This window comes from Falco cherrug, chromosome 8 (genome assembly GCF_023634085.1).
Source record: "Falco cherrug isolate bFalChe1 chromosome 8, bFalChe1.pri, whole genome shotgun sequence".
Taxonomy (NCBI): domain Eukaryota; kingdom Metazoa; phylum Chordata; class Aves; order Falconiformes; family Falconidae; genus Falco; species Falco cherrug.
The window spans coordinates 18,377,362-18,396,264 of NC_073704.1; the positions used below are offsets into that span (position 1 = coordinate 18,377,362).

At 41.5% G+C, this 18,903-nt stretch overlaps 1 protein-coding gene across 40 annotated transcripts; it reads right to left on the reverse strand.

The window, feature by feature from the left end:
• Positions 1-569: 569 nt before the first annotated feature.
• On the reverse strand, positions 570-18,862 carry HNRNPA3 (heterogeneous nuclear ribonucleoprotein A3). Of its 40 annotated transcripts, none has more exons than XR_008733434.1 (14): positions 18,722-18,860; positions 14,743-14,853; positions 14,256-14,279; positions 10,185-10,307; positions 9,947-10,093; positions 9,662-9,872; positions 9,337-9,426; positions 9,168-9,275; positions 8,976-9,086; positions 7,672-7,818; positions 6,703-6,828; positions 6,546-6,617; positions 3,397-3,471; positions 570-864 (listed from the first exon to the last, which is right to left on the reverse strand). XR_008733434.1 is itself a non-coding variant. In XM_055717678.1 (13 exons), exons 2-12 carry the CDS (start codon positions 14,806-14,808, stop codon positions 6,565-6,567), a joined length of 1,206 nt encoding a protein of 401 aa, XP_055573653.1. In that variant the 5' UTR covers positions 14,809-14,853; positions 18,722-18,860; the 3' UTR covers positions 570-3,471; positions 6,546-6,564. The 40 variants fall into 40 exon arrangements, 35 of the variants coding, with proteins under 35 accessions (XP_055573653.1, XP_055573661.1, XP_055573655.1 ...); XR_008733433.1 differs by having other exon boundaries at positions 570-1,204; XR_008733432.1 differs by having other exon boundaries at positions 570-3,196.
• Positions 18,863-18,903: the final 41 nt, after the last annotated feature.

Sequence of the window (18,903 nt, forward strand, 5' to 3'; positions counted from 1 at the left end):
TAGCTCTTAATACACAGGTAAGTCAGATGGCAAAGCAGAGAGCCTGCAGAGCAAGAGCTCCTAGTTCCCCCTTCCCCCCCCTCCGTTAACTAGGTAGCAAACATCCGACAATGTTCCCTCTAGCTGTAATATAAATACTTGAATTACAAATTGGCTATGAAACACAGACTTGAGTAAAGCCCTGCCCTCCACTTTAATTCGGTCTTTATTTTAGCACTAATGCAAAAACTGAAGGCAAACGGCATCCTTACAGCCTTTGCAAGGGCTGTTGCATTTGTACTACCCACGTGTCTAAAACCCAATACAGGGATACTTACTCCGTTACCAAGAAGAAAAAAGCGACAAAAACCTGAATTAATGCAAAAGCCTTGTTTGAATTCCACCAGGCAAAGAATCAGTCTGAAAGAACTCGCAGCATGACAACTTGCATTGAGTTTAAACGAATTTTTTTCATATCATGAAGAGAGCGAATGCTGTACTCACATCAACCACCAACAGCATTAAGGGAAAAATAAATAAATTACTCCACATTAGATTATTTTGGTATGTGAAAACATCAGATCACAAACTATAGCTTTCATTTTATTATTACGGAGGTACAGAGTATGTTCCCAGACCTGAGAGTGACTAGTGACATTGCCAAGTCTAATGCATCACAATGCTGACCTCATACACCACCAAGTCTCCACGTGGAGACCATTTATTTCTTGATCAAAACATTCAGTGTTAAAACTATTAAAAGTGAAGCTGAGGAGCAGGGCTGAACCAAGGTTTTCTGGCTTGCAGTCCCAACTTGGAAAGATGATCCTGTAACTCAGCGTGTTGCAGTAATTTAAGACCACTTTGTGTTCACAGCACACAGCACTAAAAAAAGGTGATGGCAACGCATTTTAGATTGTAAGTCACTTGACAATATACACTTTATTCTGATACAAAATTAAAATATTTTAACAAATTTCAATCCATTATGGACTATACTGAAATTTTTAATTTCCATGCTATTTTTAAACTTGTTTAACCACAAGTTCTAAGATTTCAGCACACTGGCACCATTGCTCTTGAAGTCTTTGCCAGTTATTACAACATATTATTCTGTTTCCAATCTTGCGATATTATCTTCTATATGAAGGCCATTTTTTCTTCTACGGAGATACTCGCATTACTTTAGTTCAGGAAAAAGCTAATCTTAGATAGAGATGTCAACCTGTAGCACCCACAGCAGAAAAAGAATCACCCATCAGATATCTGAATTTTAGTGACACTCAAGTTCTTTCACGCTCCACACAATTTAAGGTACACACACTTGTCAGAGACCACAAACCAATATGTAAGCGAATATTCCACTGCAGTGTAGACAGTATATGAAAACACGTTAATGTCTTAAACACAGGAACCAAAGACAGCAAGTCAGTACATCACACAATCAATGCTTGAAGGACTAGAAAGAAGCATTCCCCTTCCCACCTTACAACATTTAAAAGATATAAAAATTAAGATGCTGCATTTTAATTTCCATGTCCTAATAATAACAAAACATCACATCTGCACCAACCTGGGCCCCTTTTGGGGAAACATGTTTTTACTAACTGGAAGTACCATTTGCTTTTAAGATTAACACATGGGTTTAGGTATCAAATAAACTTCTGTAGAACTGCAGCTTGGGGACCAATGCTTCGTTAACTTTACATCTTTACTTCTCCATCTCCAGCCGCTATTTGTAATAGCGGCCGCTACCGGAAAACCTAGCTGTCACACGGTATTCTTAACTCTTGGAAGTGCCTCTTGGACAAGGACACACTGGACCAAGTACTCCTTAAGGACGTGTTTATCTTTGTCAAGGTTTATTTCTGAACAAATTGGGGTATAAGTAATTGAAATTAAGCAAGTTATTCTAAAGCGTTACAGACCAATAACAGATATTCACTGAGCAGAGAACAGGTCTGCAGCACTGGAGAATCCCCTCATGTGGAAGAAAGGTAGAGCTTTGCTCCGTACACAGGCCTAGTAACGGGACGCAAACCGCTTTTTGTTAAACTGACTTTTCTTAAAATATTTTTCAAAATTTTACTGTTAAAAACTTGTAACCTCCCACCCCACCCTCCCAGTACAAAAAGCATTTGCCCTCAACTGAATAAGCATGAGCGGCACGAATGCTTTTCCCCATTACCTGTTGCTACATAAGATGCCCATGGGAGTTCACAAGGCAACTCCGCCTAGCAGAGGAAAAGCAAAGGTTTTCCACTTCCAGGCGTAAGAAAGCAAAGCTCCTCACCTCAGCCAACAAGCTGTCTGGATACTACACTGAGGAGAGACTGTTACCTCATTGCAGCAGTTTCAAATTTTGGCTCAACCCTGTCTAAGCAAAAACACTTAACAACTTGTCAACAATGAAAATCTCAACATTACTGCAGTAAGTTACTTCCAAGTTAACTTTTAATTGTACATTACAGGGTCAAGAATTTGCTTTCTGGATGTTTACAGACAGCAGGTAAAAAGTTTAAATATTGAATCAGTCTGTGAACATGCCTAAGCCCCAGGTTAAACTGAAAGGCACAGGTTCCGTTTGACTTTTGTTTTCTGAGCAACTGAAGCATAACCAACACTAAAATAGAGACTGACTGCACAAAAATAATGCAGACTCAAAAACGTATTGGCAAGTTTAAATAGGTACTACACTGCCATATAGGAGTTAAAAATATCCTAGACCTGTAATAATCAATGATGCAGAAAAGGAAATAGGTGTTCCAAGAGTTAAGAACCAACATGCATAAAACCAGATCCCCTGAACAGTTCTTTTATCGCCATTCATCTGTAAAAATAGTCGTGCTTTCAGCTGGGTATCGTGTGACAGCATCAGCCTCCACTAAACCACCCTGCCTGAAAGCACCAAAACCTGAAAGGGAGCCCTGTGATTTGTACAGGGAAATACCAACCCCCACCCCCCGGTAAGCCAAGATTCCCTCCCTAGGAGGGAAATCACTCTGTACCCAACGCAAAGCGCCCGTACAAGATCACACGCTGCCGAGAACTGCGACGAACCACTCCAGCGTCCGTGCCTTTCTGGGCTTCTTTAAGGCTTCTCTTTCTATTACAAGGTAAGGACCGATTTCTCAAAACCCCCACAGTAACTAGAGCATGTATTTCAAAAACATTTAGCATCTCTGTCTTGTTGGTGTCAGATGCAGCGATTTTGTACCTGCCAGGAACAGAAGACTCTTGAATAGCAATTACGCCAGCAAGCACCCTTCATCCACAGCAGGAAACACGGGACGACACACGCTGCAATACTCGCTCCTTTATACTTAAGGCTTTCCTTGATACTAAAAGGCTGGCAAAGGAAAGCCTGGAAGGGAATAAGGGTTAAACAAGTGTTTTACTATACACTACAAATCTTACCCAGTCAGAAACCTTCAACTGAAGAGGATGTGCAAGACATTCCCCATTTTGTCAAGCAGCAGCTTCTCATTCAACCTGAAAATTAAAGAAATTACTCTTACCTTGTTCAAAAACCTCCCACTACTCTTTATAATTCATGAAAAATTTTAAAGGCAAACCTTACCTATGCTCATTGCCCTTCCTTTCAGGTCTAAATGCTAGACCTATTTTGAGTCAACTCAAGTAGCTATCACTCAAGGAGGTTCCAAAAGGTGAAGAACTCTTGCTAGACTTTCTTCGATATTTCAGCTGTGATAAGCAGATTTAACTAGCCTTTGGAAAGCTGCTCACTATCAGCACAGTATCTTATGCCTTCACTTTTCTGGAAGTTGAAGCTGTTGCTCCTGCTGCCTTGTCATCCTTTCTTTAATTATGCTGACTTCTCCATACTCAATAGGCTGCTGAAGTCCTGTCTTATGAGTCTCCTTAGCAAAGTATGGATCAAAGAAGTACATCCTAGATTCTTTAAAGCTGGTTAATCACTGTCCTCACGGCTTACACTTTTCCACATCACAAACAACAGCTAAGCTACCCCACCCACCTACAAAGCGGTCACTTACATCCATCTCTTAAAAGGTTGCATACAGATCTTGTTCATAAAGTTTATTACGACACTATTTTTCAAAGTTAACATTGTTGTCACAGTACAGCTACAAGAGGCCCTGTTAAAAAGAACACTGTCAATACATTCTAAAAAAATTTAGAAATACCAGATCAATTGTCAGAAGGGACATCAAACCCATCCTCCAGTTGTCCCTGCAACCAGATGCAGGCCCCGGGTACAAGTCTACACATCTTCTAAGCGTAGTAACGTACAAAGCAAGTCGGTAGTTAGGTGGCTCACTCCCTAGTGAGTTGTGGTTTAGTTTCCAATGTTTTCAAACTCCAAATGGGTTGTTTAAAAAACGCCTTTATTGAAATACAGCCTCCCCCCGCACCCCACGCCCAAATTAGTATGTACAACAACAGAAGCGTTCACTAAATCACCAATTCTTGCTTGAACTTTAGAGATACTTTAAAACTCCACAGAAAAGAATGAGCAGACTTTGAAATCCAGTTTGGAGGCTACCATCTTGACACCGGTTCCTTGTTTTAGTGTACTGCAGTCTGAATACACTCCGATAACAGCATTTAAATAACATAGTTTAATTTTTTTTTTTTTCAAACAACACACTCATTTTTCTACTACTTCTTAAAATTGTAATTCATTATTAATATGACTGATTATGCCTTGAGCCATTTCATACATCTTTGCAGATTCATTCCTACACTGGAATTGCATTTACCTTATACTGCACATTGACCCACAAGTGAAACAGGTGTAATTCCAATAGCACATTGTCAAGCGTCTGAGTATTTTTCTTCTATTTGACTGGGTCCCTACTCTTCCGAGTCTGAATTGACAGAAAGCACTGTTCTGGCAATAGTTGAGTGAATGCACATCAGAGGAGAAAAGGGACAGACTGTAGCGCCTTAAATTTGGAGGTCAGAAGTGGCAACGAAGTACAATTTCTAGCCGTATGTGCTGATAAGATTTGCTACTCCAGTGCATCAAATCCAATCGTAACACGCTATCATTCTGCCTGTGGACACTCAAGACCATACCATTCTAACATTGTGGGAAGTGTATCTAGTCAGTAAAATACAACTAGGTTGTGTTTTGTGTTATCTTCGAGCTCTTAGCTGAGCACAGACATTCACAAGGGAAAAAGCTTGAAAGCTATACTACTCAGAGCCCATCGTGAATGGGCTTTTGGAACGCATTACCTGGGACTGTCAGTGATTACACCTGTGCTACCCTTGGCTCCCAGTCAGAAGAATGTGTCCAGAAAATTGCCTAGGGTGCATGCAAGAAAGTATATAGCCATTAAGTTATTGAGGAACATACCTATTACTCTCGCTATGACGCCTCATTTAATTGAAACAGCGCAGTCTGGTGTGAGGGAGAGGGAAACGGGGACAAAGGAAGGGGATGAAAATTCCAAGCCACCCTCCCCAAAGTATAGTTTTATTGAAACAGAATCATTGTATATCCCAAGGAAACAGGCACTTGATTCCCCCCACCTTAACTTCTCGGGAATTACAATAAATATAAAGGTAAAAAGCAAGTTTCTTTTCTCTTCACCCAAGACTTAAGCAACTGCAGTTATCCCTTATACATCTCAAATGAGACGGGAGACAGCTTTAATGTGTCTAAAGTTGGTCTTGTTAAAATATTTATCATGCCTTATTTTCTTGAAGCGCTAATACTAATACAGAACTACAAATTAAAAAAATATGCACAAACCAAAAAGTAATTTGAAATTTTCATTAAGATAAAGCTTAGTTCTATAATTCACAAACACTAATTTGAGTAACTTAATCCTAGTTATACATCTGAACAAACTATAATGTAACATACAGATGTTTTCCCTCTGTATGCCTATGTAACTCATGTCAATGACAGTTACATATATACACTGAGACTAGACCCCTTAAGACTGGAAATCAATAGGTGTTTCTATTGTTAACTTTAAATTAATACAAAATAGTAATTGAGAAATGCATTAATCCTCTCTATTAACTAACAAGGAAACACCCTAAACTACATTTTATTTCTGTTATAGAGTTCTCTGTACTAAATGTGGAAAAACTGAACTACACAAATATTGAAAAGTTAAAAATTCCTTATTTGTTTATTCCTGGTACCACTACCACAATTTACAGGGCAATATACCTGATGTAATGGGAAAATAAAAAGAAAAAAGAAAGACAAAGCTACAACAGATAAAGACCTCAGGAATGTACATCTAATCGACACTACATTGCATTAATCAATAGCTGCACTTTTTGCAAACTGTGGCTATGACAGTCCTGAACAAGAAGGGTTTCCTGTTTAAGCTGCAGTAACTTTTCTGACTATGGATCATCGTTCCTTCTGTGGCAGATTTTACAGTTCCTCTAATGCATTTGGGACGACTGTCTCAAAGTAACCTGCAGCTTTCCTGACAACTCCTCGCTCTCTCTCCTGCTAAGAACTGTAGCCTGTTGAATACAGGATAAGAAAATTATTACTCTCAGTGAACAGTTGTACATTATTAATCATCATTATAAAGATGCATTACACCTACCCTTTTTCTGGTAGCATTTTTAGAATCTTCTACCACCATAGCCCCCACTTCCACTTCCAGATCCATAACCACCTACAAAAGACAGGGTATATTATTGACATACAAGAATAACAACAAACTAAGTCCAAAAACAGCTGCTATACGAAGCAGTATTTACCACCATAGGGACTGCCTGAACTTCTGCCACCAAAGCTGCCACCACCTTTCATGGGACCATAGTTAGACTGCTGTTGTCCACTGTAATTGCCAAAATCATTGTAGTTTCCACTTCCACCATAATTACCTGAAATGAAAATTCGTAAAGTCACTTTTGTTCCAACGCATAGGATATGAAGCATGCCAAACTATGACATCCAACATAAGTGTAAATTTTAATAATTTAAAGCAGAATTGCAAGCATTTTGCATGCTACCTCTACTCACAATGCACAAATAACAGAAGATTCTTAGCATTTTGAAGGTTAGAAACAGGCATTTCACTGAAGATTAAAAAACATTACACCGTATCAGAATATTTATAGATTTGAATAGGCCAATAAATTAACAAAACAGACCAAATTTAAGGCCTCCAAACTCAGAAAAAAGTGTTTGTTTCACCATCATTCTTCCACTGCCCAACACTCTGCACATGCGACAGTAACATGAACCACGAACAGTTTATTTGCTCTGAAAGGCAACAGAACTAACAGGCATGCTGCATACACACAGGAGAGGGTATCACGAAGTATGCAGCAGATTTTGCACCATAACTCCCCAAACTTGGGGCAAATGGTGAAAAAACTTACATAAGCTTTGATTTATAGTCTTCACAAAGGAGTATGTGATCTACATGACGTGAACTGGTATCTGACAGCAACAGCATACTTCAAATGGTCAAACAACCTTCAGAATTCTATTCTACCTCCACACACAGATTTATAGCTGCTGCTTTTTGACAATTCCAGGCAAAAAAAAAAATGTATAGTGTATCAAAGTTAGTTCAGATGGAAAAGAACTTTCCTTATGTAACACAGCATTCTACATTAAGACTGAAGTGCACGACCCATTTTATGAAGCATCATACTTTAGGCATTGTACAACTCAAGACTTGGCTAAGTATGGATGTTTAATTAAAGCTGGCATCTTACCACCACCAAAATTTCCTCCTTCATTGTAGCCATCATATCCTCCTCCTCCACCTCCATATCCACCACCTGGGTTTCCATACCCTGGTCCTCCACCACCACCATAACCTCCTCTGCTGCCATAGCCAGGACCACCTCCATAGTTGCCACCTTTGAATAAAACAAGAGTCAAACTGAACACACCAAAGCTAAATACTGGTAAAGAAAGGTCCATTAAAATAAAATTTTAAAAAAGGCAAAACTAACACACACACCCCCCAACACCACCAAAAACCCACAATAAAACTCTCTCACAGTGTTTTCCTCTGTATTATATTCATTTGCACTTGCATCACTTAAGTATTTAATCCAAACAAAAAAACCCCATTAGTTTATGTATAACCTTGAAGCACAATATTTAAGAATATTAAGAATATTTAAGAATATTCTGGCTCACAGGAAATACGTAAGACATGCTGCTACCACCACCATCCATTACATGTAATAGCTGTCTCTTAACACGGTACTGACAAAGCCATTTGTGTGATCAACCTCTTTATTCCTCTGAACTTCAGTGACTGAAGCAAGCAAAGCCCTCAAAAAAATTCTTGTTTACAATTTTTATCTAGACAGCTTTATTTACATGTGTGTCAAAGCTGCTGGACATTCTTTTCTTCTGAGCACGTAAAGCATATCTGGAAGACTTAGTATTCCAAATGCTGATCTGATCTCCAGCATTCTGATGGGAGTACTTCCACACTGGGAAATAGCTCCGAAGAACTCAACATCACTCCGTGTATCTGCTTATATATGTGCATAATACCCACAAGTCACTACATGCTACTTCCCTCGCATCATGTGCCTGCCCCACCCTGCCCTGCCCCTGAAATGCTACTTCCACAGCCATTTAGTAATTCCCATAGTTCTCTTCAGATGTATTTTGGATACTCATCCAAAACTTCATCGTGAAAAAGATACTGCTGAGACATGAAAATCTCAAGAGTTGATTGAAAAGATTTCTGGTATGTTAGTTGGTCACTGCTTTATTCAGTTTCAGTCATCTGAACGGACACCTGAATCTTCATTCAGTTCTCAATAATCATAAACAGCTGCTGCATGACCTCACAATATGAGGTTATTTAAAGGGTAAATAAAGTATTTTTTTCCATCCATTATGTTGTAATGTACTTTAGCTCTGTACAGCTCTACAATATTATCACCAAAATCGACTTCATTTCTAAGGTGAAGGCAAGACTTACAGCTGGTTATAACATTGGGAAAGGAAAAAAAACCAAACCAAACCAAACAACAGTGAACAATACACTTACCATCACCAAATCCATTGTATCCGTCACCACCCCCAAAGCTTCCTCTGCTCCCACCACCGCCACCACCACCCCCATAGCCTCCTGGAACACAAAACAGATGAGAATGTTTTCCTGAAGATTAAGTGTTTAAGCCAACCGGCACAGGAAGTAGAAAAACAGGAATCACATTCTATAAACATTCCTGTCATTTACCTCTTCCACCAAAGTTTCCTCCTCGGCCGAAGTTTCCTCCACCACCTCCAAAGTTTCCACGACCCATGAAGTTGCCTGAGCCACCCCCACGACCTACAAAATATTTTACTTAAATTACATTAATTGAAAATCAGTTACATAAAATGACCATGCACAACTCCAAACTCACCTCTCTGAGAGCTAGCAGTCTGCATTTCTTGTTTCGAGAGTGCTTTTTTCACTTCACAGTTATGTCCATTTATAGTATGGTATTTCTGAACTAGAGAAAAATTGTGAAATAGGAAAGACAAATCATTGAAAGCAATATGCTGTAAAACTCTCACAGAAAGCTACTGTAAGGCATGACCACACTTTTAAAAGGAACATTAAATCTACTCCATCTCTTGCAACAGTAAAGCAGTTGATTATGCCAACAGCTTAGATTCCACACTGCTGTTCTGCAATCTGCCATTACTCTTTTATCCCGTAAGTCATTTCTCACTAGAGTTACATACCAACAATTTTATCAACTGTATCGTGATCATCAAAAGTTACAAAAGCGAAGCCTCTCTTCTTTCCACTTTGCCTGTCTTCCATGACTTCTATGGTTTCAATCTTGCCATATTTTTCAAAGTACTCCCTTAAATTATATTCTTCTGTATCTTCTTTAATTCCACCAACAAATATTTTCTTTACTGTCAGATGTGCCCCAGGCTTTACAGAATCCTACAACGCCAAAAGTGACATTCAGTGTTTAAAATTATTAGGTAAAGATTAGGAAATAATGTTAACTAACTTACCTCCCTCGAAACTGCTCTCTTTGGTTCAACCACGCGTCCATCAACCTTATGTGGTCGAGCACTCATGGCAGCATCCACCTCCTCCACACAAGAGTAAGTCACAAAGCCGAAGCCTCTGGAACGCTTTGTTTGTGGGTCTCTCATCACCTGCAAAAACATAGGGGGTACTCTACATTTCTGTACTAGGTCAAGTACCTATACCCTTTCAAAAAGCACAAACTAGTATTTGACACTTTACCACACAGTCCGTGAGTGTGCCCCATTTCTCAAAGTGCTCTCTCAAGCTATCATCTGTTGTTTCAAAGCTCAGACCTCCAATGAACAGCTTCCTCAACTGCTCTGGCTCCTTTGGCTCATGGCCCTATAAAATCAAAAATAAAAAATATTTTGAATACAAACCACAGAGCTAAAATTTCACAGATTTACTAAATATTATCTGTGTACATTATAACTACAAGTAGGTGGAATACATTTACATAAAAACAATGACTTCTAATGGGTTTAGACAGAAGCATAGTAAACATTTAATGAGGTGTGATTTTAATTAAAACACTAACTAACTAACAACTTCAGATTGCTCAAATGCAAACAGTAAAGAGATTTCAATGTAGTAAATAATTTGGTTGTTCCCCATTCCCCAGAAGTGCATTCATTCTATGCCTATCTTATGTTCAAGTTGCCTATTGCTCTGCAGGGATTAGGAATGAAGCACTGCTAGAAAAAGGGAAGTTCTAATAGTTTATGAAGCATAATCATAAGAAACTATGAAAAATTTAAGAACACAAGGAAAAAAGGTTATTCTGCAAATTGAGTGTCTAGTCTTTTGGGATATCCATTTTGAAAGGTTATTTTAATGCATTTTGAAGAAATTTATCAGTTTTTAATTTCTTAAAATTGCAAACTCTGTAGTCAGGATAATTTTGTAGGTTGACTGCATGTAAGCAACAAAGCAGAAGCACATACATGTTTTCAGTGTTATGGGGAGTATCTCTCAAACATGCATCAACATGGACTTACAAAAAAAGTGCCTTGTATGACAATTAATCAATGACCAGTAGTGGGTACAACTACTGGAATAATGCTGGTACCTTAACAAGCATTGTAAAACAAACTGGTTTAATTGAAGCTCTTGCCAATATCAGCTATATATAACCAGAACCATTTTAAAATAATATGTTAATTTTCAGAGTCCAGTTTTCTATAGCACAATTAAAGTGGGCTTACAAGTGCATTAGTGCTTCTGATCTTTCGGTGTTGCAGGATTTATTTTTTTTAGTTAGGCAGGGAATACCTCTACATTTGACAGGAGTTTTATGAAAAATTATTTCACAATTTTCTCCCATCCCTGAGACAGAGAAATCTTATAAAAAGCAACCAGATTAAAATCTTTTTTAGCAAGCAGGTACTTTTGTGCATGTAAAACACTTCACAACAAGATGCTGGCCAGCTATGCTGCATACAACTTCAGTTCTGCAGCATGAATGCTAAAAAGGCTTCACTGTTTCTGCTGCAGTGGGTTAGCCTAGACTAGGTGCAGCATTAGCCTGCGAGCTGAACTACATCTAACCAGCCACAGACTTCTGCACATAGAAGTCTTGCTTCAAACCTGAAGATTAAGTACTTTAACATCTGCCGCAGTTTAAATCGGGGGGGTGTGTGTGCGTGCGCTAGAGCTGGTAAGAAGAGCATACATCCCTTTGAGTGCAACACAACCACCCTAAAGAGCAATGAATACTGTGAAGCAATACATGACAAAAGAAAATTTGTTATATACTGCTTTAGGAAACCATCGGTTTAGAATGTTCAGGCTGTACTACAAGAAACAACACCCAAGATTGTGAAAAGCTGGCTGGGAAGTAAATCCCTGCATTTACACCTGCTAAACTTAGCAAGAAAGAGCCCTTGCATTCTCAGTAAGAACTTCCAATTTAAAGCACTAACTTTGTTACTACAGGAACATTATCTAAATGACTGACAGTCAGTAGTCCTGTGACTACAAAGTTTGCTTTCTACTGTCTTCCAAGTGGTCTGGCCTACAGAAGTATTAATAAAAAAATAAATCTCCGTTCTAACTATATGTAAACTTAAGATTTTATAGGGCAACACGCCTACTGTATGCAGAAACTGCTTTAGGTTGAACAAAGTAGTTTTCTGTTGCTAATCATGTTTTTAAGGTTTTTTTAATCTACTAACACTACTTAATTTTTAGCTGGGTTGGATTAAAGCTGGGAACATTAAGCATTTCAAACTGCCCTATGCATGTTAAAGGAAATCTATTATGTGAAACTGTATAGTTTAGACTCCTCAAAACCAAAAAACTTAGGTAAGGAAAAACTGCACAGACCTCTTACAGTTCTCTGAGACCCCTCAGGGCTACAGTATTTTCAGTTAGCAAATCAGACTGCTTTTACCTTAAAAGAATGACCACAGAATTCTTCAGGTCACTCCTGAAAGGAAAAGTGATGTCCTTTTCTGCTTATTTTTATTATGCACAACTGAACTGCCATTATCATAGGGGAGGAAAAACACTTGCTGTTACAGCTTCTCCCTTACTGGAGACAAATTATCCTCAGGACACACCTACGTTAGAGGAACTTTCCACAGAAATAAAAGGCAACATTTTCTTAGGGAATTAGTTGGGGGTTTTTCAGGCATTTTGCTGTCACTAGGGATAAGCACCTCCAGGGTTTTCACAGTACTGTCCTCTATCACACAAGACGTTTTTTCTCAGTCCTGCTGCTGCAAGTTAGCTGTAACGGCAGCCTCTCCTGGGCAGCAAACCTTGCACAACACATCTCTCCCTTCCTCCCTAGCGCAACTACCACAACTGCGTCATGAACAGCAGGTTCCCTCCTACTCAGCCCACACTGCAGACCATCACACCATTCTGCAGTGCTCCTTCGTTCGCAGGGCAGGGGGCAGAATAAGTAGCAGTAAGAATGCCCAGCCTGCCTGCAGCCAGCAAGAAGCTTCACTTCCCCCCCCCCCAAGCTGTTTAAAGGCCTTCCCAAAACATCGGAACAGGCTCTGAGGAGGCAGGGAACTTTCCCTCCAGCCTTGACTAGCGACTTCCTCAAGCCAGAGCTCTGCGCAGCACCGACCGCCTCCATTTTGTGAACGATCTCCTCTCCTCCACCCTCAATATGGAGCCGGAGGGCGGGGCCACGGGGGAGCGGGAAGGCGCGCGCAGCCGCCGGCCCGGAGGCCAAGTCCCAGCGCCGCAGTGGCGCCATGGGAGTGTCCCTGTCCCGCCGCCCCCGCGGCGCGGCGCGGGGGGGTGGGTGGCCCCGGAGGAGGGCAGGGAGAGGCCGGCACCGCCGGGGAGCCTTTCTCGCCATCAAAATCCAACGACTGGTTCCTCCTTACTACCTAAACCCACACCTCCCTCCTAACAGAGGAAGAAAAAATGGCAACTAGCACCCCCCGGGGCTCCTGTAAAAATTCTCATCTTCGCAGAAATCCCAAGACCTTCTGACAGCGCTGCCGCAGGTACACACTGCCTTTATTCCGAGTTAGCTATCAACTTCACTTTCATATGGCAGGGCTTTTGATTTCTCTCTAAAGGCACAGTTTTCAGGCGGAGTCCTCCCGTGCACTGCTCCAGCAAGCGTCCACACAACGCCTGGCACCACACCTACGCTTGTCTGCGGCTACACCTGTACAGATGAGGCTGCTCTGTCCCCCAGGCAGTCCAATCCTACACAGCCTTCTGAAACCGAACGCTTACAGAAACTGGGGCCCCTCATCAGCTTTCTCTGTGAAATAATTTTCTCTAGAAACCTAGTATCTTTTAAGTACATTCCACGGCAAGCTAGCATTGTAAACTAAAAAGAGCTTATTTAGTAGGCAGCTGAGTGACCCCCACCCGTTTAACAGTCTATCCAAAGTCCAAAGCAATGAGACAGTTGCAACATTCCTTCCAGAGGGACTTTGCTTCAATACAAAATAACCACAGGCTACCAGATACATGCAACTCGGGCAAGGTTTGTTCTTAATTCAAGCGTTTGGGCCCTCCCACATCCAGTAGTGTGTCATTCCCGAAAAAGTTGGTTTGATCTAGCTAAAATGTTCAGGCACCCTGGAAAAGTAACCTTAGACAGCAAACAAATAAAAACAAATCAATCAGAAAATGTCTCAGTTATAACCTATATAAGCATATTTAATAGCCTTGTTGCTGATCTTAATTGAGTTTTATTTTCTGAAGGGTATCAAGCCTTTTTCCCCCCCCTCCCATTTCCACACCCTGCCCCAAAGTAACTAGCTCCCATCCTCCCAAGAACAGCCCCAACATCTTCTCTATACTACGCACCTTATTCAGTCTACGGTATTTCTGCTAGAAGCAAAAGAAAACAGTTATTTTTACTTAGTACAGCCTCACTTTCATTTGCAGTGACTATTAGGCAACCATTTTTTATTAAAAAAAAAGAACCTGTCTTCATTCCCACTAAAAACAGGACCTTGAAGATAAGAAGGAATCAAGTTCCTGCTGATACTCTGAAGATGCACGAATTTCTTAATAATTACACCTTGCTTTAATCACAAACATACATTTAATCAGTCTTGTTAAAACAGAAAACTAGAAAAGCAAAATTTCCCCACTATGTTAAACACCCCACCCCTTAAAATTCTAAGTAATACACTGTAATTTAAAGTTACTCTGCTAATACGGGGATGGAAGAAGGTAGAAAAAAAAAAGCTATGAATTAATATGTAAGATAGAAATGGTTAGGTCTGGGGTTTTTCTTCTTTTCCCCTTAAAGCTAGTTTTTTTAGATAAAAACCCACAATCCTCTCACCTGTGAAGATCGTCTTCCCTTCCTCTTGTAGTCTTCCACATCTCTCTCTTCCTTAATAGCAGCCATTTTGGAAGGGTACTCTAACTCAGCCTTTCTTTAAATCTAGGAAACCTAGAAAACAGGTTGGATAAGTCAGTACTTACCCCAATTCCAGTGAAGCGGGGTCTTCTCCGGCTGCAGTGAACGGGTGTGGCTTCATAGAAGGAAATGGGAGAGGGTTGAAAGTAGAAAACCCCCAGTATTTAAAAGGGTAGAGTAAAAGTCCTCGATCTGTTTTGCTCACAATTAAGAGCAGCCGCAGAACTTTTGCTATCCCAGTAAAGCTCTTTCTACAACTGTCAGAATAACTAGGTACAAACTAATGTAAAAAATGTAGGAAACAGCCTACTGTTTATTACTGTCTTACATAACTATCATGAATAGCACTGGCACAGGGCAAGCAAATTCCACCTTTGATACCCAAACCTGCTATGTAAATCAAATGCTACTTCTCTGGATTTTAAGCCCCTAATTATTTAACATTTTGCAAATATTCCTTGTTAGAATTATCTTACGTGTAACCTCTTATAATCAGTGATCCAGTAGCCTGGAATTGGAACACCAGAGGATGTATTAAATGTTTTCTGTATTGAAAAATACAACTAACACCAGTGCAAGAACCCTTAACTGATTCTATTCTTGCAACATCAGAAATTTTAAGTTGATCCTCAGCAATCTTTAGCACTAGTCATGTGCATTACTTTTGCTTCCAAGTGATGTATTTGATTACTAACCTGTACTATTTTTTACAAACATTTTCCGTAAGTATTAAATTATGTATGTATCATTAAAAAACCCAAGTATTTCACAAGATAAGCTTAGTGAATAAATCCATATCTAAGCACTCAAAAAACCCCCATGTTCCATTTAGCCTTTATTATTTCAAGTTTTCTGAGATCATTAAGTTACTTGCCTTACTGTACTGTATTAGTTATCTTTGGCTACAACTCATCACTACTTTGGATGTTTCTGAGACTTTTATTACAGTAGCCAAAACACAGTACTGTCAACTAAACAACAGGCTTCTGTAAAACTATAGCTGTGCTACATTAAAATAATTGACATTTAACAAGATTAAGTTTGTGGGGTTTTTTGTTTTAGGTTTTATTCCTGCAAACACTGCATAGGAAAATGCAGGCAGGTCTCTACTAATAACAGGTACTGTTATTCAGAGTAGAAATTAATTATTCAATGTAATTCCATGTTAAAACCCAGATTCAAATTAAACTATGAAATCAGAGTACCATGATTCAATGCATTAAAAATTTTAAAGTTTTTATGAAGTTAACATCGAAGTATTTATATTGTCTTAAGTTCCTCTCTACACAATGCTCATGAAATCCTTTAAATCAACCATCAGTTTGACTTACGAGGTACTAGGATACCAAGGGTTTTAACTGAGCCGGTCAATTCCTTAAGTCATATAGAAGAGGTATGAAACAGAATGTTAACAAGTCAAGGCCTTTTAAGAAAGCAGCTGTATGGCAAAATAAAACTTTTGTAATTGTTAAGGAGGAAAGCAATACACCTATTTGAGTACTCTTTTTTTAAAAGTGTGCAATCCCTCTCTCATTTTGTCACCTGCTGCTTCCCCCCATAAGGCTCCACGCAGGCCAACATAAAGCTCTCTGGTAGTCTCTACCATTATGGCCTCAGAAGACCACGATGGTCAAGAGACTTATCTCCTTGCTAATGCACACCCATCAGCTGAAGTGGAACACAGCTCTGCTGTCTGGCCCTATTCCTACCTTGCCTTATGGAAAGCTGTTAAAAAACCAGAAAGCTGTCAATATTAAGCTTCTTTCCGGTACTTAACATCAACAAAATACCCTATTCAACTCTAGATAAGAATATTCAGAACATTTCTACCAGCTGCGTTCAACTAGCATTGAAACAGTTGTATACTGCAAGTTAAACTACAGAACTGAAAGTAGCGTCACAACAAATCTGTTGGTTCTAATGAGAAGTCACTGGGAGATGCCTCATTACTCAAAGGAACCTACAATGCCAGCACATCTCTTACAGAGAGACAAATTGAGAGGCAAAATTAACATTCCCAAGATGGAAGTTTACCTATCCATTCAGAGAATACTATAGACATGTACTAGTCTTTTCTGTAAATAGCTAAAGTTGGACCTAATACAGTATATCATGCCAAACCTAAGGGTTAAAACAGCAAAACAACAGCTTTTCAGCTCTAAGTGTGCTGGCAGTTTATTCCCAACACCAATAGGAAAGTCTGCTGGGAAAAAAATACACAAGGTATTAGCTTCATAACTTATGTGACGGGTTTCCAAGCTTTACCGAAGCATGTTCAACTGCTTTGAACTCATCACTGGTCCCAGTTATCAAACTATTCAACAACACTGAAGCAGCTAAAACAATTGCTCACATGCAAAAGTTATTTTTAGCCATTTTGCTAAGGGATCCAATTTCTTCTCTGCTTTTAAGGCAGGAACAGAAACTAGCATGACTTGTTGGTTTCCCTGTTCTCAATTTTCAGCTTACAATGAAAAGGGTCCAGATTAAAAAGAAAAAACACCCAACAAACCCACACAAAAACTCTGCACCAATTTCACTCACCACACTTGAAATACTTGAGAAAAAAAATATTAGGTTTTGAGAAGAGAGGAAAGAAAAGCAAAGGGGGATATCATGACAGTATTTCTTTTCAGGTAGGGTGTGGATGATTGCCCTAGTCTGCATTCGATCTCCATTCAAGTTGAGGAAAATCTGAACCAAGGTTCTGCAGGACTGCTTCGCCATGTTGCTCACCACGATCATGGCGAGCTGCCACCGAACGTCGTGGCTCTTGTGCATGATTAGTTGGGGGAGTGGAAAAAGGGAAAGAGAGCCTCTGCACTATGCCTTCCCCAACCTCCCCAGGCAGCAAGAGTTCGCTACACGTGCTAATTCCCCTCGGGAAGAGGGGGATGGTACAGAGGGGCTGCAACGTATATCTGCATTCCTAAGCGAGAAGCAGCGTACCACGCTAAACCACCTTAGTGTTTTAGAAGTCTGTGTCTAGGAAAACGAATTGGAAAAGTTATATTCCTAGAACACTACTCCGAGTAGCTTACATGGGGGGCCGCACAGGGAGGACAGAACAATGACACACGCATGTGTGGGACTCGTTTCTCTCAACTCACCCGAATACACGCCTAAGTGTTTCGGTGTCCCCCAGGATAGCTGAGGAGGGCTCTGCTACACACAGCCCTGTCCCAAGCCGAAGGCCAGGTCTCCCCCGCCCACGCGCAGGAGCGCAACGAAATGGCGGCGGCAGCCGCTGTGCCCGCGGGGCCGCACGCCGGAAGCGCAGCCTCGCCCGCATCCTCCCCCTTCCTGCCAGCGGCCGCCATTGCGGGCTAATGCGCAATGTCGCGGGGAAAGCCAGGCCCGCAGCGCGGCAGAAAAGCTAAAAGGAGGCGGCGGCCGCTCCGGGGCGGCAGCGCGAACTGCGAGGGGCACCGTTAGGCGCAGCCCGCCCTCCCCCTTCCCGCCCGGGGCCTCTGGCGGGGACCTAAGGCAGCTCTAGCCCCGCGGGGGTGGGGAGGCGGCCGCTTCACCTCCCCTGCCACCCTGCCTGGGCTCGGCCTAGCAAGTCCCGCTCCCTCCACGCGACGGGCAGTTACCTCCATTTTGTGACCAGGCTCGCCTCCTTCGGTACCAATATGGAGCCGAGAGGAAGAGGAGGGGGAGGGTGGCGGAGGGATCACGTGGCGGGAAGGCGGGCTGCAGCCGCAGCGCGACAGGGCGGGAGGGGGAGGGGGAGGCCCTTACCGCTTTCTTCTCCGCGCCCGCCACCCCCCGTGAGACCTGGGCCGCGCCAGGCCGGAGCGGCCCCTTCCCCACCGAGAGGGCGGAAAAAGACGGGAGCGAAGGCAGCCGGGGAGGGGAGGCGGGGGTAGGGTAGGGGAAGCGAGAGAAGATAAGATATAACCGTGCCAGCCTTCAGTTAAGCGCCTTCCCGCCCTCCTCGGTCCCACGCCGGCAGCTGGCCTAGCGCACTAACCGCCGCCCGCTGTGGGGGTGGCGGCGCGCAGCCGTGACTGGTGCGCGCGGCCGGGCACCGCCTCTCCGCGCCACGTCAGGCCCCGCCGCCTCCCCCCGCCGCGGCTGCGC

Excerpts from the sequence above, each read along its gene's own strand:
- HNRNPA3 (XM_055717678.1), bottom strand. The coding sequence starts at position 14,808 with ATGGCTGCTATTAAGGAAGAGAGAGATGTGGAAGACTACAAGAGGAAG. Across the intron at positions 9,427-9,661 it reads TACAGTTGATAAAATTGTTG|TTCAGAAATACCATACTATA; the intron begins GTATGTAACTCT and ends ATTTTTCTCTAG. Across the intron at positions 9,087-9,167 it reads AGGAAACTTTGGTGGAAGAG|GAAAACATTCTCATCTGTTT; the intron begins GTAAATGACAGG and ends CTTAATCTTCAG.